Source organism: Anolis carolinensis, chromosome 3, assembly GCF_035594765.1.
Source record: "Anolis carolinensis isolate JA03-04 chromosome 3, rAnoCar3.1.pri, whole genome shotgun sequence".
Lineage (NCBI taxonomy): Eukaryota > Metazoa > Chordata > Lepidosauria > Squamata > Dactyloidae > Anolis > Anolis carolinensis.
Window position 1 is genome coordinate 268,866,411 of NC_085843.1, and position 26,129 is coordinate 268,892,539.

General features: G+C 40.7%; 1 protein-coding gene across 1 annotated transcript in view; it reads left to right on the forward strand.

The window, feature by feature from the left end:
* Window positions 1–25,687, forward strand: part of skil (SKI like proto-oncogene) — a 44,256-nt gene extending 18,569 nt beyond the window's left edge. The window contains exons 4-7 of the mRNA XM_062976764.1: window positions 876–1,123; window positions 1,219–1,457; window positions 10,748–10,972; window positions 17,840–25,687. Of these exons, the coding sequence (XP_062832834.1) occupies window positions 876–1,123; window positions 1,219–1,457; window positions 10,748–10,972; window positions 17,840–18,001 (874 nt within the window). The 3' untranslated portion in view covers window positions 18,002–25,687. The remainder of the gene's footprint in view (window positions 1–875; window positions 1,124–1,218; window positions 1,458–10,747; window positions 10,973–17,839) is intronic.
* The last annotated feature ends 442 nt before the right edge of the window (window positions 25,688–26,129 follow it).

The window sequence follows — 26,129 nt, forward strand, 5'->3', positions numbered from 1 at the left end:
TTATTTTTATTTTACTTTATAGTTTTGCATAGTTTTGTTTTATTTGTTTAGTTAATCTGACATCATTGGGGCCCACTACTAATGTATAGTTTTAGAATTTATTAAATAAAAGGAATAAGGTCGCTTACATGGCAGATGTGAACTAGCATTGCCTTGCAGTTTAGGCTCTTAATCATTGCCATAGTTCACAATATAAGGAGGAACTCTGTAGAGCTGTTTCATAATTTATGTTTTTCTATTCATATCTTTATTTTGATCTGATGGCTCGCATATTGAATAGCTGCTCCCTTGCCTCTGCTACCCAAACTTCATAATTCTGGAAGATTTAAAGATTTGTTTGCCTCATCTAAAGATTTGGTTAAAAGCTTCACGGATTTAGCCATTGCTGAACGTTTGTATAAATTAGCTGGAATTAGCATTATAAAGTAATGCCATAATAACAACCATAATATAATAAAGCAGCAAATTTAAAAAAGACATAAATATGCGCATGTTGAAAACTAAAAGACTGCATAAGATTATAGACCTTAGTATAACATCTGAAAACAACTTCTGTTCATTCTTGCAGATAGGACATTTGAATCCCTGGTAGTATCTAACCTTCCTTCTGCTTTCCCTACTTTATTTGGTACTTATGTTACACTAAATAATGAATGTGCATAACTGCCGTGAAGCAGTCTGAGGATTAGAGAATTGACTTTTCCCTTTTGAAATGTACTTGCATTGGTGTTCTCTTCTTTAAAATGTAGTTCTATATCAAGGCAGGTTAACTAAATTTTTCTGGATATATAAGTCCAAGATGTGTTAGTTCATATCTAGTATACTGTCAGTTATTTATATATTTTGTTAATTCTGCCATTATGTTTTTTTTACAGCTATTACTTTTATATGTGTGATAAAATGATCGCTCCCAATGTCTCCCTTACCTCTTCTGTATCTCACTGTAAAGAACCAACAAAAACAGTGGCGAAAATATCAGAGGTAATTAAATCTGTATCTGGGCAGTCACTGAAGCACCATAGTGGTGGCAGACGCAAAAAAGCCGTATACTATCAGGATCACTCTCTTGAAGTGCAAGAGAATATTGATTTGAAACACAGCACAGATGGGTGTGCTGGTAAAGGTGAGTAGAAAAGCGATACTTATGACTGCTCCTTGTATATATGCAGGTGCTTTCAATGTGGAATTTCAAACATCTTTCTATTCCTATTCTTATAGGGCAGCCTACATCTCTTAAGACTCGAAACAAAAGGAAATCGGAGCAAGATTCTTCCAAAACGACAGTGGAAAAGAAGATAGAAGTAAGCAAAAGTTCACAGTCATCATCTCAGATCCCTGTCAGTGGAATTCATTGTGATGATGACAAAGGAAAGACGATGGAAGAAGTAATGAAAACCTATATAAAACAGCAAGAAAAGCTACATACAATTTTGCAAAAGAAGCAGAATCTTCAAATGGTATGGCATGAACTTGTTTCGCCTTTCTTTTCCTTTTGAAGACTTCTTGTTACTCAACTTTTTCATGATAATTTTTGATGTGCTGTAAATATATAGCATAGATATTATAGATGGTGGAGCATAAATGATGTTAGATTCTGCATTTCAAATGACATGCAATGTATTATGAACTGACACAATTCTGAAATTGTTGCTTTGGTTGCCCAAATACACAGTTAAAGTGGTTTTCTGTAGGAATAATTTATTCTGTTCTCAGAGATTGAAATCATTCATTTTAATACTGCAGCTTTTTCGCTGCATCTGTACTGGAGTGGGAATGAGGAGAAACTGAGATCCATGGAAATGTTTCAGCCCAACTGTTCATGATGTAGGCTGCTCAAAAGTCATAAAAAGGATTACAACAAAAGAGTATCATGAAATTGGATCCAGAAATTAGTCATTTTTCTTCGTGTACTCTGTGAATGCACACTAATGGAGAAGCTGTGCCTGCGCAGGTTCCGACGGAAACTCTTCCAAGCTGAAGTTCAAATTTTGGCGGTAACCACGCCCCCCTTCCCAAGGGGCATATAAGGCAGCCCCAGGCGCCCGCTCTCCAGTTCCTTTTTTTCCGCCGCAAGGTTCACTTCGGACTCTTCGCATGTCTACTACTCGTTTCAAGCGTTGCACGCAGTGTGCTGCTAAAATTCCTGACTCGGACGGGCACGCCAAGTGCCTCTTCTGTCTTGGCGAGGCTCATGTGGTCAGTACCTGCCGTTTCTGCCTAGCTCTCACGGCTCAGGCCAGAAAGAACAGAGCCGCTAGGCTTAGAGCGGCACTTTACGAAAAATCTCTCGCGCCAGAACCGACTCCGTCGACGTCGGGTACGTCGTCGTCTTCAGCCCTAAGAGCTATGTCGGCGCCGCCAGCTAAGCCTCCGTCAGCTAAAGCCTCCTCGGTCTCGTCCAGGGCGTCCAAGACCTCCAGGGCCGCTAAGCCGGCCAAGCCACCGTGTACCGTGACGACGGCTACCGTATCGACCCGCTCCGGAAAGGTGGGGCCTTCCTCGACGTCGAGCTCTTTGGCTTCGGTGACCTCGATCCGCTCTCGTATCGGCTCCCCTCCGTCCTCCTCTGCTATCAAAATAGCCTTTAAAAGGGCTCACGAGGAGTCTCGTCGAGCGCAATCTGACTCAGCTGTGGTTCCTCCCACACCTGGCAAGTCCTTGAGGGTTGCATCCAAGCAACCGCCGACAAAGAAACGGCTGACTCAGTGCTCCTCTTCCTCGGCCTCCTCAAGGAGAGACCAGCCATCTTCCTCGGCAACCTCCTCGAGAAGATCCTCTCCAATTGTGCCAGCACAGAGGCCTAGAGATGTTTCCCAATCTCCATTGCACCCCCTGTCTGACGGGGAGCTGCAGGACTCACCCCACCACTCTACCCAAACGGTGGTCAGGGTGCCGGTGCCGGAGCCCCTTGCGCCGCCTCACTCGTCGCGCCAACAGCTCTTCCCTCCCACCTCGACACCGGAGCGTGGCAGACAAACGGCTCGCCTGGCTCGAGCAGCTCAGGCCTCAGCCTCCAAGGATCCTCGGCTCCCGGCCCTCTCTTCCCGCAAGGCCATGCCTCCTCCCGAGACTGTGCTTTCTTCTCCCCCTCAGTCCCCCCAAGGGGCTGAGGAGGAAGATGTTGATGTTGACCGCCCAGACTCTGTCCTCTCGGCCTCGGTGGTCTCTCTCGGTCTCGACCTCTCTCCTCCCCACGACGCGTATGAGGCGGACCCGCCTTCTCCTACTGACAATATTCGTGCTTTCTCTGATCAAATGGTCAGAATGGCCGACGCCCTGGGTTTGGAGATCAAGCAGACTTCCAAAGCAGTGTCTGATCCAGTTTTCAAAAGGGTGCAGGCCCAAGCTCCGCCGGCCACGTTACTCCCTTTCCTGCCTTATCTGTTGGACGTTATCCAGGCCTCCTGGAAAACCCCTTCCTCCATTCCTCCGACCTCGAAGAGGATCGAGACTTGGTACCGTACCGACGATGATACTTTGGAATGGCTCAAACACCACCCCGACCCCAACTCCCTGGTCGTTAAGGCCTCTCAATCCTCAGGTCGTCAGTCGAACACTCCGGCCGACAGAGAAGGGAAGCGCTTCGACGCCGTGGGTCGAAAACTTTACTCCGGAGCCCTTTTGCTTTGCCGCATGGCTAACTATGGAGCCTGCATGGGTGCCTACCAGCAGATTATCTGGGAGAAGGCACAGCCCTTCTTCGCTAAGATGTCGGACGAAGACCGCTCCGTCCTCACTACCCTCCAACAGGAAGCAGACTCGCTTGCTCACCACCAAATACAAATGGCGAAACATACAGGTGATACTGCGGGCAAGATGATTGCCCACGCGATATCCATCCGCCGCCACGCCTGGCTGAGGTCTTCGGGCCTCTCCTCATCTTCCAGACAGGTCATTGAAGACCTTCCATTTGACGCGCTCGGACTATTTAACTCCGGTACCGATGACAAACTCGAGTCTAATCATGACTTTAAAATTCTTGCGTCTAAATGTGGCGACCAACCGCAACCTCAGCGCACCCGCTGGTTCCCGCACCGCTCCCGCTGCTTCCCGCCGCAATCTTTCCGACACCACTCTTTCAGGCGGCCTTCGGGCTCGAATAATCAAACCCATCACCAACCTCGTCGGGGACCTCATCCACAAAAGCAACGCGGTCGAACCACCCCCGCTCCTCCGCAGGCCAACCGGCGTACCTGACGCCAACCCCTGCCAAAGCTCCTCGCCCGCTACCGTTGCAGAGCCCACGCTGCCTCGACCCTCCGGCGCCTTTGCAGACCGCCTAGCCCCCTTCTACAATCAATGGGAGTCTATTACTTCAGATGCATGGGTTCTTCGCATTGTCCAAGACAGCTACGCCTTAGAGTTCACGGACCTCCCACCTACAGGTCGCATTCTTCACTCAACTCCTTCCCCAGAGATACTGGCCGAAGTCGAGGCATTACTGGCCAAAGGCGCAATCCGTCCCTCCCCTCCCCAACTGGACCCTTTAAGTTTCTTCTCCAGATACTTTACAGTCCCGAAGAGAGGAGGCGGGCTACGCCCCATTCTGGACCTAAGGGCCCTCAATATATTCATTCGCCCTTCCAAATTCAGGATGGTCTCTATTGCCTCTATCCTCCCGATGCTGCAGCGGGGAGACTACTTTGCCTCCATAGACTTACGAGACGCCTACTTCCACGTGGCGATACGGGAGGCGCACAGACGGTTCCTCTGTTTCAAAGTTCTCGACCAAACCTACCAATTTACCGTTTTACCCTTCGGCCTCGTTACGGCCCCGAGGGTCTTCACCAAGGTCGTCGCCGCTGTAGCGGCCCACCTCAGGCTACATGGCATCACGGTCTTTCCTTATCTGGACGACTGGCTTCTCGTCGGGCCCGATCCGGTTCTTCTCGAAAACCACGTTTCCTTCACGCTGCGTCTTCTAAAATCTCTCGGCCTCCAACTCAACTCCGAGAAGTCAAATCTCTCCCCGTCAACCCGAATCCGGTTCATCGGGGCCCTCTTCGACTCCGTCACAGAGACTGTTTCACTTCCGTTCGACAGATTCCTAGCTCTCCGCCACCACATCGTCCTTTGTCGATCTGCCCGGAGGGTCAGAGCCCGTGCCATCCAGGTCCTTCTAGGCCACATGGCCTCCACGGTTCTCACGACCCCGTTTGCCAGGCTGCGCCTTCGGGTCCTGCAAAGGTGGTTTATAGACGTTTTCAAGCCGTTCTACCACCACAACTCCAGATACCTGTCGGTACCGTCGTTCGTCCGCCAGTCCCTCTCATGGTGGACGTCTCACCAAAACGTGTGCAAGGGCCTCCCATTTCATCCAGCTCCGCCGTCGCTAACCATAACCACGGACTCCTCCACCTACGCTTGGGGAGCCCACATGAGCGGTCTAACGGTTCAAGACCTTTGGTCCCCTTCCGAGAGGGCCAACCACATAAACTTTCTCGAGCTTCTCGCCATTCTCAAAGCCCTGAAGGCATTCTCCCGCCTCATCCGTCACAAGTCCATCCTCATTCAATCGGACAACCTCGTAGCAGTATTCTACATCAACAAACAGGGCGGTACGGGTTCGAGGAAATTGATGCTCCTCTCCTCCCGTCTCTGGGTTTGGTGCATAGCCCACGACGTACAGGTCTCTGCAATCCACTTGCCGGGCGCCCAAAACGACCTAGCAGATGCCCTCAGCAGGATGACATCTTCCTCTCACGAGTGGAAGCTCGATCCCGAGATCCTCGACGGTCTGTTCCTCCACTGGGGACGCCCTACTCTGGATCTCTTCGCGTCTCCCCACAACGCTCAGCTACCCCGCTACGGGGCGAGACTTCCCCGAACTCCTTCCCCGGCTGTCTAGGAGATGCCTTTCTACTAGACTGGTCGGCGGAGATGCTTTATCTTTTTCCACCGATTCCTCTCATACCGAAAGTTCTCGAAAGACTTCTCTCGATCTCGGTCACAGCGATTCTCATAGCTCCGGCCTGGCCCCGCCAACCGTGGTATCCGGCCCTTCTTCGTCTCTCCAGAGGAACGTTTCGCCCTCTGCCTCCCTCGCCGCACCTTCTCTCAAGGGAGGACGGCAAAATTCTTCACCCGGACCTCCCTTCCCTTCATCTCACTGCATGGAGGATTCTTACCTAGCCTCCCTTCCGCAGAACCTGCAAGACGTTCTTCGGGCAGCCCATAAGCCGTCTACTACCAAGGCTTATTCCTATAAACTCTCTCGCTTTCACGCCTTCCTTCGATCCCGTAACGTCGACACCTTTCCGACCTCGGTATCGGTGGTCCTCGACTTCCTCATGACCCTCGTCGAGAAGAAACTCTCTCTCGCTTCTATTAAAGCTTATCTCGCAGCTCTTTCCTGGTCTTTTCAACGCCACGGTCAACCATCTCTCTTTTCTCATCACTTGATCAAAACCTTTCTCCGAGGCTACAATAACATCTGCCCGCCGTCGCTACCACCTACGCCGGGCTGGAATCTCGAACTTGTACTTTCTCAACTCACTTCTGCTCCCTTCGAACCGCTTGCCTCGACCGATCTCCGTCTGCTTTCCTGGAAGTTGGCCTTTCTAGTGGCGATCACGTCGGCACGACGGCCATCCGAGCTTGCTGCTCTCAGGGTCGACGAGCCTTATCTACGTTTTCACCATGACCGCGCTGTTCTTCGCCTGGACATTACCTTTCTCCCTAAGGTGGTGTCAGCTTTCCACCTCAATCAAGACATTGTCCTACCAGCTTTCTTCTCTAACCCCTCCTCTCCTCTAGAACAAAAACTGCACCTTCTCGACGTTCGAAGGGCACTTCTCTTCTACAGGGACCGTACCAAAGACATCCGTAAGACACAAAGACTCTTTATCGCCTATGCCCAGGACAAGTTGGGTAATCCCATCTCTTCCCAAAGACTGTCCCACTGATCGCTCAGGCCATTGAGTTGGCCTACGAACTAGCCAAGCGACCTCCTCCTCCATCCATCCGCCCGAGGTCGACTAGGGGCCTCTCGGCTTCAACCGCCTTCCTTAGGGGTATTCCGCTTGACTCCATATGCAAAGATCTGGTCAAACCCCCTTACGTTTGTCTCTCACTACAGGCTGGACAATAAAGCCTTAAAGGACTCGGCCTTTGCAAGATCAGTACTCTCATCTTGCCTCTCCTGACTCTCAAACGTCTTTCTCCTTGTATTCACCCGCAGGTGACTCTCTATACCTCTCCTTCAAGTTTCGGCCGGTCGTTTTCCCCATACCTACCTCTAGGGATGTGTTTTTCCCTGATTGTGTTGAGCAGTTGCTCTGTTACTTAATACCGCCTTATTGATCCTGGCGGATATGTCAAAGACCATGATGTGTTTGTCCCTCTCCCCCCTGGGAGAGCGTTTATATGCACTATACGCAATTGAGTGTTTTTTTCTATCATGTTTATTGCAAATTTTCTATGTTATGCTCATGTTTGCATTGCACTGGTCCTTTCGGACAATTGATTGCACTGGTCTTGGGACTGTTATCTCATTATGTCCTAATAAATATGTGTTTGGACATTCACTAAATTGTCGAGTTTGCCTTGTCCCACCATCCGGGACCTTAGCGTGTCAGTCTCCATTAGTGTGCATTCACAGAGTACACGAAGAAAAAAGACAGGTTGCTCACCTGTAACCATGTTTCTTCGAGTGTACTCTGTGAATTCACACAAACCCGCCCTTCCTTCCCCTCTGGCAAACCTCTCCCTTTCTCGTTGCCTTGGCGGCGTAGGAACTGGAGAGCGGGCGCCTGGGGCTGCCTTATATGCCCCTTGGGAAGGGGGGCGTGGTTACCGCCAAAATTTGAACTTCAGCTTGGAAGAGTTTCCGTCGGAACCTGCGCAGGCGCAGCTTCTCCATTAGTGTGAATTCACAGAGTACACTCGAAGAAACATGGTTACAGGTGAGCAACCTGTCTTTATGAATTTCCATAAGAAACTAGGAGGGAATTTTATATTATCTGATGCTCCCCAACTTTCCCATTGTTGGAAACACAAATACATGACAAACACATTTGAACAAGTAAACATGCACAACTTATTTGTATTAATGATTACTTTTAGAAGTTTATTTATATGGCTCATTTACGTGAAGCCTGTTGCATTTCGATGGTTCCAAAAGACCACAACCTCCTACCCTTCAGCCTTTCATTTACCGCTGTATTGCATTCTTCAGTTGTTTGATAAAATCTTAGTATTTCATTCAGTACTTTAAGGAGCCGGGGTGGCACAGTGGATTAAACCCTTGTGCCACCTGAACTGCTGACCTGAAGGTTGGGTTGTTGACCTGAAGGTTGCCGGTTTGAATCCGCGAGACAGGGTGAGCTCCTGTCTGTCAGTTCTAGCTTGTGGGGACATGAGAGAAGCCTTCCAGCAGGATGGTAACACATCCAGGTGTCCCCTGGGCAACGTCTCTGTAAATGGCCAATTCTCTCACACCAGAAGCAACTTGCAGTATGTTCTCAAGTTGCTTCTGACACGATAAAAAATTAGTACTTTGATACTATTTAATACACATCTACAGCTTTGTGCAGAGTCCTTGCAATTTTGATAAGAAATGGGGTGGACGAATGAAAAGGGAATTGAAGACCAAAAGAAAAGTAATAAAGATGTAGTTGAAGATGAAAACAGATGAAAAGCATAGAATTGGGTCTAGATGAGGCTTTAGAAAGAGAATTATCATTTGATGATAGCTTCCCTAGGTGTTTGCCCAATTTTATACTTATGTGTTAAATTAGCATGTTAAATAATAATGAAATTATTTCTGTTGCAAAGGATTAAGGGCTTAATTAGTGCTCTTATCTTTGTACAAGCTCTCATCAATGTTTATATTTACTTTTGTATGGAACCTTAAACAAAGGACCCTTTCCAATGCTTGAGTGTCTATTTAATGTTGTACTTTCTGGAAAGTGGTGTACATTTCTCAATGTGTTTACTGTTTTTTGGCTGCGAGAAATTTCACTTAGATAAAAATGAATATGATGAATAAGCTGAAAAAGCATTAAATGAAAAGTGCATGGGCTAAATCAGGATCCTAAACTGTGCCATGAATCAGGAGCAAAACCTGGACATAACAAGAGCTGGTGCAGCCAGTGGGCACAAACAAAGCATTCTTTAAAAATTGGTCAAAAATCATTTACAAAATCTTAAGTCATCATAAAACAATGTAATTTTACTGCCTTTTAGAATCTCAATGCAGATGGAGTCAACCAGACTTTCCTTGTCAGGGAGTTTCACAGTTGAGGGGCTGGTATAGGGGAAAACATGTCTTGTGTAGCTAAAAGCCAAACCTGTCATGCTACTGAGATGTGCAACAGGGCCTCTGATGAAGATCACACTTCAGAGACAGGTTCATACAAGTAAAACATATTTAAGATACCTTGGCCTGAAGTTGTATGGGATTGTTAGGCCAAACTCAGTGCTTCCAATTGGTCTCGAAAACAAATTGGAAATCAATGCTGTTGGCTCAGGATAGATACTATATGGTTTTTAAATGCATCCTATACCCTCGCCCCCTTTCCAAAAACAAACAAACAAATTATGACCACATTTCCATTATTGTAGATCTTAATTTTTTTTCTAAGGGCAGTGCTTTGTTGCCCTCTCCCCCAATTGTCCCAGATTATAATAAAGAAACACCAATATACTGTTAAAATATATTAGGTATGAAAATACTGCATGTATGCACCTGAGAACCTCATATGGGCTAAAAGTTTACAGAGATGTTTTGAAAGGGCTCATTTCTATCAAAGTAAATCCAGAAATAGAGGACTGTAATGATTCGAGAAAGCATTTAAAGCCAATAGCACTAGCTTTACTTGATCTTAGTTTAGTTCATAGAAACATAGAGTTGGAAGAGGTTGCAAGGGCCATCCAGTCCTAACTCTCTGCCATTCAGGAGCACTCTATCACAGCACCCCTGACAGATGGCCATCCAGCCATTGTTTACCAGCCTCCAGAGAAGGAGACTCTGCCACATTTCGAGGCAGCATATTCCACTGCTGAACAGAGGCTCTTCATAATGCTTAGGTGGAATCTTTTTTCCTGCAAATTGAAACAATTTCTCCATGTTCTCATCACTAGCGCAGCAGAAAACAAGCTTACAGCCTCCTCAATGTGACATCTTTTCAGATATTTAAACATGGCTCTCACGTCCCCTCCCAGCCTTCTTTTCTCCAAGCTAAACAGCTCCTTTGTTTCCATAGCATAGAACCATGGCAGTTAAAGTGGTCACAAATGGCATTAACTCTACAGTATGGATGCACTCTGTTTATATCTAAATAATACACTTTCTTTTTGTTAATACAACATTTGTGACTCCTATTCCCCCTGCTTCTCAGATGACAAGTTTTTAATATTTGTGGATGGTATTTGAGCACACCTTCCATGGTGGATTCTGCAAATTGTGTAAATTTACATTACTTGATTTGAAAAGTGGCCTATGTAGCTAAAGGAACCTTTTTATGCTCTATTTCTGAAATGTTCCATACAGCTTAACAAATTGTACTCGTGTATGTTTGATATACTGTCAGCATAGAAGAAACTGAAGACAGTCGTTACAGTGTAAAGTCATTCATATCTTCAATTTTTCTTAAATTAGAAAAGCTTCAGGGCATACCAAATTTATCCATGTTTTCAAGGCATGTCACAGAATTTGCATTGTGAATCCTCAGATTTTAGAATATGGATTTTTTCCCTGTTTGTCTAATATTGAAAATAATCTGTATAATTGTAATTTTCTTTACAGGAAGTAGAAATGTTAAGTAGTTCAAAAGCCATGAAGGAGTTAACAGAAGAGCAGCAGAATTTACAGAAAGAACTTGAGTCTTTGCAGACTGAGCATGCACAAAGAATGCAAGAGTTTTATGTTGAGCAAAGGGACTTGGAGAAGAAATTAGAGCAGGTAATAAAGCAAAAATGCACCTGCGATTCTAACTTGGAGAAGGACAAGGAAGCAGAATATGCAGCTCAGGTGAGCAGAAAGCATTAGTTTCAACTGAGTAACGGAATGCCTTTTTTTGTTAATCACCTATTAATTCTTGATAAAATAAAGGACATGGAATATGATATTATATGCTTGCAAAGCACAACTGAGGACCCCACAGTGGCACAATGGGTTAATCCGCTGTGTTTCTGAACTTCCTGACTGAAAGACTGGTAGTTCAGATCTGGGGAGGAGGGCGAGTTCCCGCTGTTAGTTATAGTTTCTGCCAACTCAGTAGTTCGAAAACATGAAAATGTTAATAGATCAATAGGTATCACTCCAGCGGGAAGATAACAGTGTTCTCTGTGGACATGCCGGCCACATGACCTTGGAGGTGTCTACGGACAACACTGGCTCTTCGGCTTAGAAATGGAGATGAGCACCACCCCCAGGGTCAGACACAACTAGACTTAATGTCCAGGGGAAACCTTTACCTTTACCTTAAAGTACAGCTGATGTTTCAAACAGAGAAACCATTCATATTTTTAAAGCCAGCAAAGCTAAGCACGGTACAGGCGGAACTCCCTTGTCTGAAATATCAGAGGTTTTTCGGAATTTGGATTTTTAAAAGGATTTTGGAATACCTGTTTTTGTATATATGTACACAGTGAATGAGGGATTGGGGGAATAGGGGTCAGTCACACATCTAGTGTCCATGAATCACTCTTAGGAAACCCTGCTCCACCACAGCCAGAAATCAATGGGGGAAAGGGGGGTGGACTCCACTTACCAAAAAAAGAAAAGAAAAAGCAATGTCCAAGATATTTCCTGGTTGTCAGCACACTTTCTGCTCTTTTTGCAAAGAGGGGGGGGGGGGATCCTTCCCAACTCCTGCCCCCATGGGCCCTTTTTATTCTTTGTGGGCTGTATACAGGTAGTGGCAAATGGGTTCACTCAATGCCCACCCTCGCAGCCTGTTTAATATGTGCCTGTTCCTCTGTTTGCCACCATTGGCAGGCACTGGACATGTGACTGGCCCCTTTCCTCAAAGGTATAAGTGGATGGCTGGCAGCAAAAAGTTTCTATTTTTGGAATAATTTCTGATTTCCAGATAAGGGAGACATGACCTGTATTAAAAGAATTTTGTATAGGCAGTTAAAAGGTTGCAAAGAATTGGCTTAATATTGTTGGATTGTAGGTGACATAATGTGAGCAAACATACACTCACGCGCCAGGACTTCCTCTCTTCACTACTACACCATCTGCTCAGAGAGATCTCCTAAAATAATTCTTTTCATCTGTACTCAGATGTTAATCCTATGTCCAGCAACAATGCTCTCAAGTAAATCAGGGTAGGATTGAAGCATTGTAAACCCAGAAAATTTAACATTTATCAGAATCCCTGTTTTTCTTCCTGCACCAGCCAGTCTCAATTTTTGTTTTGTTTTTAGTACTTTATGTAACACATTCATTGTGCCAGGTACTTTGCAATTCTTAATTCACTAATCTTTATTTCACCCCAAAAGAAGGAAAACTAAGGATGACAATCTTCTGGAAAAAATTAGTCAAATCCAGGATTAGACCTTAGTTGTATTCATGGTTTACACAAATAGGCTTCCTTTTTTAAACTGTGTTCTTTTTTACTGTAAGGTCCAGATGGGTAATTATATATTCATACTTTTTCTGGTGTCTATCTATATTGTTCGTTTAGTGTAGATGCCACACTACACTACACAGAGATAAAAGGAGTTAAATTCATAGGCACACTTTGATGACAATAATAATAGGCACTATCATCGTGGTTGTATTTCATTTTGGTTAATTTCCGTATAATATCAAGCACATTACTTGGAAGTAAGGAAGAGTTTACACAAAGGCTTAATCATATTAGTTGAGAGGTGCACAATATATTTGTCCCCAAAGCCATACTGAGAACACAAAGGCATGTTTTGGGGGTTTCCCAGGTTCCTGGGGAATGTTTTTGGACATTTTGAAGCACATTTTAAAATACACACACACACACAAAGTATTTTCACCCCTGGGGTATCCACAGGGGCTCCAAATGTGGTGGAAGCATTTCCATATCCTCTAGAGCAGCGCTTCTTAAATGTTTCTACTTGCAATCCCTTTCTGCCCAAGAAATTTTGTATGTGACCCCAGGTATATATGTATATATGATAGGTATTAAAATAAAATATTTACTGGTAATAAATCAGCAAACATTCAAGGCTTGCTAAACAGGTTGATTTCCTTTTTATGAAGTACAGCTGAGACATCACTGTAAACACCGCACAACAGATTCATGTAAATGTTGAAAGCAGCCACTAGGTTACTGTTGCCAAATTTTCTTGAACCGTGGGTTCCAACCACAAATGGGACCCTCTAGCTCAGTGTTGAAGTCACAAAAATTTGGTAACAGTGAAAGGTTTTTGAACACTACCTAGACATTTACACAAACCTGTTAGCAACAACATGCAGTGTTTATGGTGGACTACAGAAATTGCTTTGGCTGTACTTCATAGAAAGAAAGCCCAGCCTGTCTAACAAGCCTTGCAGATTTGCTAATCTATTACCAGTAAAATGTTTGATTTTATACCTATCAGTTAATGTTTGGTTTTTATACTTATTTTATATACCTATATACCTGGGGTCACAAAAAATGTTGGGGTGGAAAGGGGTCGCAAATAAAAATGTTTTAGAAGCCGTGCTTTAGAGATCATTTTTAGCTGTTTCAGAGTACAGGGTTGGGCAAAGAGTAGGTTGCACTTCACCCACCTGTGTGTCATCTGAGGTCGTTCCCTTCCCTGTCGTACTGAGAACTGGAATTTCCATGTATTAAATGTCTGTGTGACTGTTATCTGCTGTGCAGTAACTTCCTTCAGGACAGGTGGATTACAAAATTGGAGGGTTTTTTGTTGTTGCATTAAGCTCATTATATGTAGGAAAAGGCTGCATGTGCTGGAGGCTCAGTCCAACACTGCCATGTGAGCGACTCATTTGGGCCAGGGATATGCTATCCTCTATCCTATTAATTTCAGTACATTTTCTTTCAAATAAGTATACGTAGGATTACATCAGTAGCTTGTTACCCATCGTTTGACAATAAATATAGTTATGCTATTGCAGCCTGGCTTGAACAGTCTGTGTTTCTTCAGTCCTGTTTCACCATCCTCCCAGTGCCAAGGCTGCCAAGGCAGCCTTACAGCAGGATAAAGAGAAAAAGGGGGTTGCACAGCCATAAAACGTTTTGCAGAAAGGAGCTCCTTTGTCATAAGTTTTGTTAACTGCGGTCTATTATATTAGAAATACCTTCTAGCATACTAGTGAAAGGCAATCTTTTTATATCTCTGCTAAAATCCTGTTCTATTTATACGGAAGCTCTCCACTAGATGGCCACAATAGCTCACTGATTCCAGAGGAATCTTGATTCACATATTTTTAAAGTATTTTTATTTTTACTAATTACTAATTTTTATTGATGGGGAAAAACACAAAAGTGATTTTTAAAGATATATAAAACTAGAAACGACAGAGCTACATACTGCCTAGTACAAGACACAACTAAAGAAAGAAAAAACAAAACATACACACACACACACACACACGCACACACTCACAAAACAGAAAAGGATCTGCAGATTCTCCACTATCTGATGGTCATTATCCCTTGTTTGTCTACTCCCTTTAAATGTTGTTACATAGTCACATTGCCGTTTCCAGCAACATTATTTTAAAAATCCTATGATTGACAAATGACCCATCATTGTTGTGAAAAGGTAATAAGTCCTATTGATCCACATACTTCTTTGTGGTCATTTAATAGGAAATGTATTCCATAGACCACATAATCCAATGGAGAAATAATATTTTCATGTACAGTTGGGATGGAAATTATATTGGATGGAAATAATTGATCAGCATCATCATTAATTGATAATGATTGTTATAGTGATCATTAGCATCATTAATCAATAGTGATGATGAATGATTACATTTCTAACCCACTTTTTAAGGGTATACATGAATCCCCTTGGGGAGATAAGGAGGAATATAAATAAAGTTGTTGTTGTTGTTATTATTATTATTATTATTATTATTATTATTATTGACAACTCCATAATATGATACAGCAAACAAGATAGATATGCTGGATTTCGTATCACAAAATCACAAGTCAAACACTTCCCAAGCATTTAGGACTGTGTAATGTATTTTCGGATGATGCGAGCCGATCCCAGTAAGGTGGCCTTTTGCAGTTGACAGATCGTAATTTTGTCAATGTTTATTGTTTCCTAATGCTGGCTGAGATCTTTTGGCACAGCATCCAGTGTGCCAATCACTACTGGGACCACCTGTACTGGTTTGTGGCAGAGCCTTTGCAGTTCGATCTTTAGGACCTGATAGCGGCTGAGTTTTTCCTGTTTTTTTTCATCAATCTGACTGTCACCTGGTATGGCGACATCAATAATCCAAATCTTTTTCTTTTCCACGATTGTGAGGTCTAGTGTGTTGTGTTCCAGAACTTTGACAGTCTGGATTCGAAAGTCCCACAGTATCTTTGCGTGTTTATTTTCCATTACCTTTGCAGGTTTGTGATTCCACCAATTCTTTACTACTGGGAGGTGATACTTGTGTCATAAATTCCAATTAATCATTTGGGCCACATAGTTGTGCCTCTGTTTGTAGTCTGTGTGATTTTCTTACAGCAGCTGAGGATATGATCGATGGTTTTGTCAACTTCCTTGCACAGTCTGCATTTTGGGTCATCAGCTGATTTTTCGATCTTGGCCTTAATTGCATTTGATCTGATGGCTTGCTCTTGGGCTGCAAGAATCAGGCCTTCTGTCTCCTTCTTGAGTGTCCCATTCGTGAGCCATAGCCAGCTTTTCCTTCAATTTTGTGAAGGAACTTTTTTGTGTTTTGCTGTGCCAGTTGTCAGCTCTAGTTTGTAATGCAGTCTTTTTGTACTGATTTTTTTGTCTGCTGTGCTTTGAGGAATTTCTGATTTTTGACTTCAATCAAAGTAGGTTCTTCACTTTGCTTTACATATTCTGCCAAGGCATGTTCTTCTTCTTTGACTGATGATAATGGTGATGATGACGATGATGATGATGATGATTATTATTATTAAATATCATTATGCTTCAAAACACAAGTTACAACATTATTGAATATATAAATAAACGAAACAGCAAATAAAGCTGTAGTATGTAAAATCTCAATTAAAAACATGTGACCCTAAAATTAATGAAATACAAGTTGCAGATATATATATATATAATTTTAAATTTTTACATATTTCTTTAAAAACAATGAAATAAAACTATACACATGTATATATACCGGTACAATACTGCTTAACGTGTATACTATACAGGTAGTCCCCAAGTTACTAATAAGATAGGTTCTGTAGTGTTGTTCATAAGTTGAATTTGTTTGTAAGTTGGAACAGGTACATTTTTAAGAGTACCTCCAGCTAAATATATATAAGGTAAAGGTAAATGTTTTCCCCTGACATTAAGTCTAGTTGTGTCTGACTCTGTGGGTTGGTGCTCATCTCCATTTCTAAGCTGAAGAGCTGGTGTTGTCCATAGATGCCTCCAAGGTCATGTGGCCCGCATGACTGCATGGAATTCTGTTATCTTCCATCCAGAGCAGTACCTATTGATCTACTCACATTTGCATGTTTTTGAACTGCTAGGTTGGCAGAAGCTGGGGCTAACAGCAGGAGCTTACTCCGCTCTCCAGATTCAAACTGCCGACCTTTAGGTCAACGTTTAGCTTCCTGTTGTCTCCCCCCCCATTCTTAACTATGAGTCATGTGTAAGTCGGACGTTTGTAACTCCGGGATTGCCTGTAGTTATATCTGACTTCACCTTTCCCTCCTCCCACCTCTATCAGTGTGGTGACATCCTGTCCCTTTGGATTGGAGATACATAAATTCACGTTCTGTTCTTCCCTCCTATTACATTGTTTTTCTATTATTCTTTTCTATTCTTAATATATAGATTTTTAAGAACTGCCTAAAAGCCAGGGAGAGAAAAAACCTTGTCTTCCATAAGTACTTTTACATGTATTCCCCTCTTGGATCAGGGTCTTGTCTTTTGTTGTACATTAACATTTCAAGCACAGTTGTTACTTCCAAGTTTACTACTAAGACATTGTGTTTCAGCTCATTAGCTGCTTTCAACACATCCATTGTTTGTGATACTTTAGACCAGGCAAGGGCAAACTTTGGCCCTCCAGGTGTTTTGGATTTCTAGCTCCCACGATTGGCTGTTAGGTATTGTGGGAGTTGAAGTCTAAAACACCAGGAGGGCCAAAGTTTGCACATGTCAGCTTTAGACCTTTTTTGTTGTTCATCACCATCAGTTATTGGTAATTTGGTTCTGAGACACACCTTCCCACTTACACTTAATTTCCGTAGAATGACATTATAACTGGTTGTAAATCTGTACTTTATGATTCAGAGTTTCTTACTCCCTCAGAATTAGCAGGAGCTGCAGAATGGTGTGATCCCATTGTCATCTCTGCTGTAGCATTTGATATTAAATGGTTGACAGGATGTAGGGATGAATTTAATAGCAGAACTTTAGGGGAAGACAGCAGTTGTGGTCTTGATGCACTTTTATTCAGTGGGCCTTTGGTATCCACCGTGAAGACACAGTGGATACCAAAGGCCCACTGAACTTATTTGTCTGTAATATACTCTCTGCACTGCAGTCTTTTTATCCATTCCAGTGTTACCCCTCCCCATAGTCAAAACACTAAGAGATGTGATGTTTTGGAACAAAAAATAAATAATTGGTGAATATTTCATGTATATTCTTCTAGCAACAAATGTTTGTTTTATTGAGTTGGATGAATGGATACACACATTTTGAAGTTTTAACTTTTTCTTTTAAAATATTGCAGTTGGCAGAGCTGAGACAGAGGCTGGATCATGCTGAGGCTGATAGGCAAGAGCTCCAGGATGAACTGAGACAGGAACGAGAAGCACGACAAAAGTTAGAGATGATGATCAAGGAGTTAAAACTTCAGATTCAGAAGTCTTCAAAAAATGGCAAAGGGAAATAAAGTGCCAAGAAGAATGTATCTGCATTTTTTCAGCAGGGCTTATATATTACTTGTCAAGGAGAAGTCAAGCCATGGAAGAAAAGGTATTGGGGCAGCCATGGAGAACCCTTCTTGTGCAAACAACATCAGTGAAGCAGTTAGTCAGATCCCAGTCATTTCAATGATGTTTGCACAAGAGACATTCCCAGAGAACTGTGCCCAATGTATGCTTATAAATCTGTAATAATACACATTTGTACAACTTCTAGACTTATAAAAACCTGTATTTGTGCTGCTTTTTAAACAGTTATGAGCAACATTTGAAACTTTATGTTTTAGAGTACTCAGTGTATGTTTTTACAAACTGTCTTGAGGGCTCTTTACCTTTTATTGAATACAACTTTCATTCATAGATATGCAGAATCCACATACTTTCTTTTGCATGCAGTCATTTACACAAAATATTCCTTTTATTCAAAATGTTAAAAAAGAAAAAAAGAGAACGTGGAGAATATATTCTTTTTGTTGCTTTACACTCATAACTTCATTTGATAGTTAATGCTGCATTGAGGAAAGAACCGTTATTTGGAAATTATTACACAGTTAATATTTTTTTTCTAAATGCAGATTTCCACACAGTTAATTATAAGTTGTCGGATGCTAGTTATTAATTGTTAAATACCAAGTGCCAATTCTTCTGGTACTCTGCTGAATGCTATTATGAAAAGAAGTCTGAGATGCTTCACTTTCCAGAAGTACCAGTTCATCCCCAGTTCCTTTGGGTAACTATTTATCAAAACCTGACAGGACATGCCATAATTGACACAGTTTTTTTAGTATTCCCAAATGCTAATAGAAAATGTCATCCTTATGTTGTAGAGTGACTATTTTAACCATCAAACAAGTAGGATGCTCCATTAGCAATAAGGTTTTTCATGCATGGGTTGTCTTTGAGTGCATGGAAGTGGGTGGTGTTGACATTTACATAAAATGTCGAGAGGGAACAAATGGGTTTTGACATTGTCAAAGTAATGCTTATATATGTTTTTTATGCCAAGGTAAATATTGCTATCATTTTAAAAAGCAATTTAGTTATTAAACTTCTATTAATTTTGAAAATGGTAAGGTCTTTATTGGGGCATCTGACATTTAATGTGCTGGTATTCTGGTGTTGACTAACAAGTAGTTCAGTTCCATTGTATTTACTGATTAGATGCCAAACGAATGAGGTATATTTGATAAAGGAATCAGTGGCTAAGATACAGTGATGTACTTAATAAAGGAAAGTTCCAATTCCACTCATGCTGCATGCAAAAGTGAAATTGTGACTCCTTTTTCAATGCTGTGCGATACCAAGAGTGTTTCCTAATTCCCAGGAGAAGGTTTTTTGGATTCTTGAGGGGTTGCAGGTGATGTGGGTGTGCTGATTTTGGTAGAAGCAGCATCCAGCAAATGTAAGCCATTGGACCCTGGTCATTGGATTAAAGTGGTAATCTAAAATAACTTTCAAACAGAATCTCATTTGTGAAAAGAACGGTGAAGTTTTAATTATCCAAAACAGTTTATTTGGGAGGAGGGAAAGGCAAGAAAAGGCAAGAACATTTCTTTAAATTAATTATTTCGGTATGAATAGACAACAGTTTAAAAGCTCAGAATAGCACATGAGGAAAAACTGGAGAGAGAGAGCACGCACAGTGTTCTTTAAAGGCAAGTTAAACTTGTAGAGGGAAACATGCAAGTGATAATTCCACAACCCACCATGTTCCTCAATGGAAAAAAAGAAAAGAATTCACCTCCGGATGGAAAATCATTTCACCCTTTTTTCTCTGCTCCCAAACTGCAAATGATGATCTGGTTACTTGTAGTCTTAGAAAAGGTGCAACTATAGCCTACAGACGTCTGGAGGATGGCAGAAATTGGCATCATTGTGGCTCCAGATACTCTACCTTAGGCATTATATGTGACTAATAGCACAAGAACATGTGTGGGGAGGCACAGGGCAGTATAGATAGAAATGAAAACATTTATAAATGAGAAGCACTGCAGATAGTAATGTTCATTTATATATTCATCACATGAGCACTTAAATCCTGTGATTTTCATGTTGTGGATGCCTGCTATATATGCATGTTGTGGAAATCTTATGGTAAAATCGTCTTATACCCAATATTTTCTGTTGTATAAGGACCATTTCATACAACCACATTTTTGTGTTTTTAATATATTAGCTATGTTCAGTTATATCACCGATTTTCAACCATTCAGTTCTGTCTACATAAACAAAATAAAATTAACAGTTTCATAAATCAAAGTCTACAACATATGTACATAGAGAAAATAAAACAATTGAGGCACCTTGCAAAACAAAAGTGTAACTAGATCTAAAAAAAGGGTATAATATCTGCTGAGTTTCTCTTGTGGGAAATTCTACGTGTCAAACTCCATCCTGTTTTATGAGTTTTCAATTTTGCTTTGGCAAGATCTGTAGTGCCATCCCTTGTCAACTTCTGGTATGCATAGATACTGATGTCCCTTCAGAAAGCTTAGGCCTAGGTAGCTTGGGGCTTTCAAGGTCCAAATCAAGATTCTGGATTTTGCTTGGAAATCAACTGGAAGCCAGCTAGACTCTTTCAACAGCAGTGGTATAGGTGTGTATTGGGCCTCAATTAAGCTGCTTCAATCTTGAAATAAGTTGACATTTTCAAGCAATCGTCAAAGTCAACCCTATCTAGAGCACATCATAGAAATCCATTCTGTACATTATCAGACCATGCAAGGCAGTATTGAGGATCTTTTCATCCAGAAAGAGGTGCATCAATTGAAACAGGTGAGAGGCACTCTTACCCACCTGCTGCATGAAAAGTCCTGCTACACATACTGATCTAGAAACATTTCCAGGTTTTAACCTTCACGTTCATCAAAAATTATACCTCCTTAAGAAAAGCAAATCTACAATCACCTGGTTGTTTCAGCCTTCTAGCGTAACTGCCAAATTATTTGGGTTGAGGTTCCTTTCAACCAGTCTTCAGAGATGCAGTAAACTTTTATAGTTTATAGGAGAAGTAGAAGTCAATGTTACCACTCTGAAACTGTTGCACATAGATAATGGATACCAGGCAGAATAGAATATAAAATTTACAAGACAACAATAGTGAAACCTTCATCTGATTACTTCTCAGTACATCATCCATCTTTAAAAAAAATTAAAATGGGTTGGCATAGCATATTTTGAAATCTTAGATGGTAGTCAGCAGTTGAAATAATTTCATTTACATTTCTTAAAATGTAGGCCCTCCACTACTCCTCATTTAAATGTCAAATGCTTTATATATTTGGAATTCACGTGTTTCTTGCCAATGGGATGAACGAAACAATTTTACATCCTTTCAGAATAACTTATAATTGTAGTATATTTGGCATCTCTCTTATTTCAATAACAGAACAGTGCCGCCGCCAAAATAGTTGCAATTTATTGACCAACTATATTGCTTACATATTGAAAAGTTAATGTTTTGGCATCTTTAAATAGCACAGAATACCAATTTCAAAACTTTTCTTTTCCCATTGCAGCAAACATTACAATTTTGTTAACCTTTACATCTGAATCAAACAATCATCTTTCAGTGCTAGACATGTTTCATTTGAGGGGCATATGAACAATAGCTATTTTTAACTGTATGTTAAAACATATGTTTTCTTGTTTAATACATGAAAATTATAGACGAAGCAGATTGGAGCGTAATACATACCTTTTTTTACATTGTTAGTTATCCATGGGTGAAGCATTGCATCTTCTGATATTTCTGTGTTCAATGTATGACTGAGAAGCTGAACTGAACTGATCTGATATTCATGGGTCATTCCATTTTATCCTAGAGTTTATGAACAGATGACTAGAAACAGAAAAGATATCATGGGTGGTCTTGATGGGTGAAGCTTGAAATTCCTGAAATGATAATCACAGGAATGTAGAGTGTTGCAAACATCCATGGCTCAAAAGAATTTGACATGTTGAAATCTGTAGGTGTTTAAACACCTTTAATTGCGTTGAATTACGGTTAGTGTTTTTATTGGATGTTACTGACAGATGGTAACATTTTAATGTGAAGTTATGAATCTGAAAATTTTGTAAAGTTTGGTAAGAGCAATAGTGCTTGGCTGAAGACCATATTTAGCTTCTCTTATGTATAGTTTTGATTATCCCAATACATTCTCTGATATCTGGCAAGTATTAACCAGATCCATATCTTTATTAGCCAACAACTATTCGCTTATTGCAACAGTTTGGGAAAATTACATTGGTAATTGCCATCCAGTAACCAGATTGTCTGGCTCAGACTTTTTTTTAACAACAGTCAGTGTAATGTTTGAATTGGCTTTGAAAAGTGTTTAAGAATAGAAAACATTTTATAGGCAATTCTGTCACAAGATACCAAAATTCAACAAAATTTTCACTTTTAAATAGAAAATCCTTGCTTTATTCTTTATGCCCTGATTTTTCATTGGTTTTAGGTGGAGTATTTTCAATATAATTTTTTCCAGCCATAGTTTGTAAGCCGCCCAGAGTTCCCCTTTGGGGGTGACAAGGGCGGGGTATAGTTACAATAAATAAATAAACAAATACATATGTTTTGGAGTCCAGTTAGAATTTGAAATTGCCATATCATGTTTCTATTTTGGCATGATATGATAAGGATCAGCAATTGTTAACTGTTTCCACAGCCACTGCAAGTATTAGAGCCAGACCAGTGGCAGTAATTTTGGCTAAATTTAGGAAAAATAAGTTTGTGGTTTTAATGGTATGTGAAAGAGTGAGTGCTATGTTCAGATTTTATATCTCTAAATAATTTAAAGACTGAACCACATGCCCACTTTTAATTAAAAGTCATAATTATAATTCTTACCTATTAATTCATTCAGCCTCCTTTAAATAATACTTATTTAATACATAGAACTGTGCCATAGGTGTCCATTATCACCAAAATAGTTTTCTAGTAAATTGTAAATATTCTATGTTTTACAGAAGTAGTTTCTTACATTGATCTTGTAACATGACGTATTTTATGGGTGATTTACTCCACTGCCTATATAGCTTGAATTGCAAGACTTTGCCCATTTACAGAGGTTTAATACAAATTGCCCTGTACACTGACTTTACCCTTATAGCCTTAGCATGTTCATCCTGTATGTTAATTATTAGAGAATACTTAAAAAAATGAAAATTATCACCTATGTGTTCACCTTTTAGATGGTAGATTTGTTTCTCTAATTATCCTCTCCATTAAAGTGTCTGGAAAGGATTTTTAAAACTGCAGTTAAAGAATGCCCGGCAGAGAGGCTGCCCTGAGCACTTTTTAAAAAGAACATCTGTTTCTTGACATCCCTGTTTTTAATTATTATTATTATTAAAAAGGTTTTTGCCAGAGTGGAATTCAAAAGGAAAATACTTACATCCCCTTCCCCTAGCCTGAGGCCACTGCTGTCAATCAGTTTCATCCAGACTGGTTCAGTGTGCCACAAGCACAAACAACTAGAACTATGTGCAGAGCAAAGCAACACATGATCTCATCCCCACACTCAAGTGATATAATTCATATAGAAATTTGTAAGGTTTTCTAACCTTTCTTTAGGAGATAGGCTTAAAATTATATTAATGGGGTACGCTAATGACATGAAGCTTTCCTTTTTCCAAAAAAGTAGCTATGCTTAACTTTCCACACTAATTATGACAGATGGTTTCATGTACTGGAGCCCAATTGGACTTCAGCCCATCAAACCTTAATATGCCACAAGACTTTACATTCATTTTTTCAGTATTACTGAACACAAGTAAAAAGATAGATACTGAGACCACAAAATTATAATAACTTGATAGTTTGCATCTGCCCTTTACAATGACTACATATATGCAGGGAAAAGAGGTCTAAATTCCATGTCTGAGCTGTGCAGAAGACAATAACTGCAAGAAATGTGGAAATCAACTCTTACATTGTCGTAGCCCTAAGGACTTTCTTGAACATTGGATTAAGCAAAATCTCAAAGTGGGCTTCGGATGAGTTGTGCTGTTCTTTTTGGTAGGTCTGAAATCACTTTGCTTAAGTATTTGAGATAAAGATATAGTAGTTATTGGGTATATTTTACATTCTTGGATTAATTTTATTATATATTTAATATATTGATAGTCGTAGACTCTTGTACATAGTCAAATTATCACAATGCAGTCCTTGCCGTAAAGCTATGCTATGGGGAGTGCTACTGCAAAGCAGTTTATCTACTCCATGCTGCTTATTCTCATGTTCTTGGAGCCACTTGTACTATCTTCAGTTTGAAATAGCAGCACATCCAGCAATGACAGCTATGTGGATGGCTTAGTGCTACATCTTAGAGACATTTTCATAGGACTAGGCAGCTGAATTCAAGATGCTTTCCAAATCCACTCCTTAAATTTCTTTTAACTATTGGGAAAGCATAAATGTAGATTTCCCTCCACAGAAAAATTGTTTTTCCTTTTCTAAAGCTGATAACGTAATGCAACAAAACACTTTAAAACATGTTAATCTGTGCTTGAAATATTTCAATTTATGCTGCAGCTGTAAAATATCTGTCCAGGAAGAAGCAGCTTGATCTCTTAATTACTCTTTCTACAACTTGTTCATTCAATACATCTGTGGTAATGCGAGGCAGTCCATACTGGATATATTTTGGTTTTTTGGGAGGGGGATCGCAGATGTCATCAATTATAAAGTTAGAAGTCAAAACTTTTTACAGACTGCACAAATGTACTTTTAGTACATCCACAATTTAGAGGATAGTTTGGATTTTACAGTGCTGTGGAATCTTTAGGTTGTGAAATATATATTTTCCCAAAATGAATATCCAGTGAAGTATAGCAATCCATATTATTACTTCAAATACCTCACTTTTATGAAAAGGGAAGCACAGTTGTAATGTATCTAAACCATTCTGTTGAATATACACAAATAACTGGTCTAAATGTTCTGATGCAGCTATGTTGCCTTCCAGAATAAATAGGCTTGTGACTAACATCATTCTATTTTGTGTGTATTCAGGATGTGTTTGAAAGTATTTGTTGATGCTGACATCTTAATATTTCCACAATCTAGAGGAACATATGACCATATTTTGTGTGCTCCGTTGAGATCTGCAACATCTTTGTTACACAGCATTTTCCTCATGCCATGTAGCAAATCATTCAAATGTGTATGTCATACACAGAAGTCCGTGGACAACTTCAAAAAGTACATTTCTAGATTGTGACCAAAATCTTTAAAAGACTAATTTATAAAGTAAAATGTATAAACACAAAGAGCAACAAGTGAGTAGAAAAAAACAACATATGCCTAAGACACACAGTTTGGTGGAAACGAAATGTTTTCAGTTTTTTGCCAATGATGTACAGTTCTACAGTTGGAGTTGCTGTGGTTGCATTACATGACACAAAACTGTCCTCTACCTCATATGATACAAAAACAGATATTTTGTATGGTTTTAGTAAAAACAAGATGCATTTATCTGGTCACTTAGTTTACAAATTTTGAATTCTATTTATTGAAACATGACATACTGTGCTCTTAGCTTATACCTCAATTGTATTTTGTGCAGTTTTCCATTTTTCATGCATTGTAAATATCCTGTATAGATTGTGGATCCACATTCAAATAAACAATTATAATGTCAAGCACCTCACCTTTTTGTGTTTTGTACATGTATTCTTTGACTTGAAAGTTTGTTCAAAACATGTCTCAATACCAGCCTTGTGCATTGGCAATGTACCATTCATTCAAGTATTGATTTCACAGATCAGCAGAACTGTAAGGCTGGAGTAAGACAATAGCTCAAAGTCAGTTAGAAGTATTTGAGAAAGACATTGCATCCTACTATCTGTGTTTAATTTTTTGTCTTATATTTCCTTCCATTCAAATAGATATTTTAGATTTTCAGAACAAGGAATATTTGTTTAATTGGGGTAGGTTCTGAATTTCACAATTTAGCAGAAAATGGACAAGAGACTAATAATTTATAGGGGGGAGGGTTCTTTAGGTTGGTAGAGATATATGTAATTTTACTTAGTAATGGTTAAGTGAGTAGGGAGAAAAGACTAAGTTCAATCAATTATGTGAAATTGTGC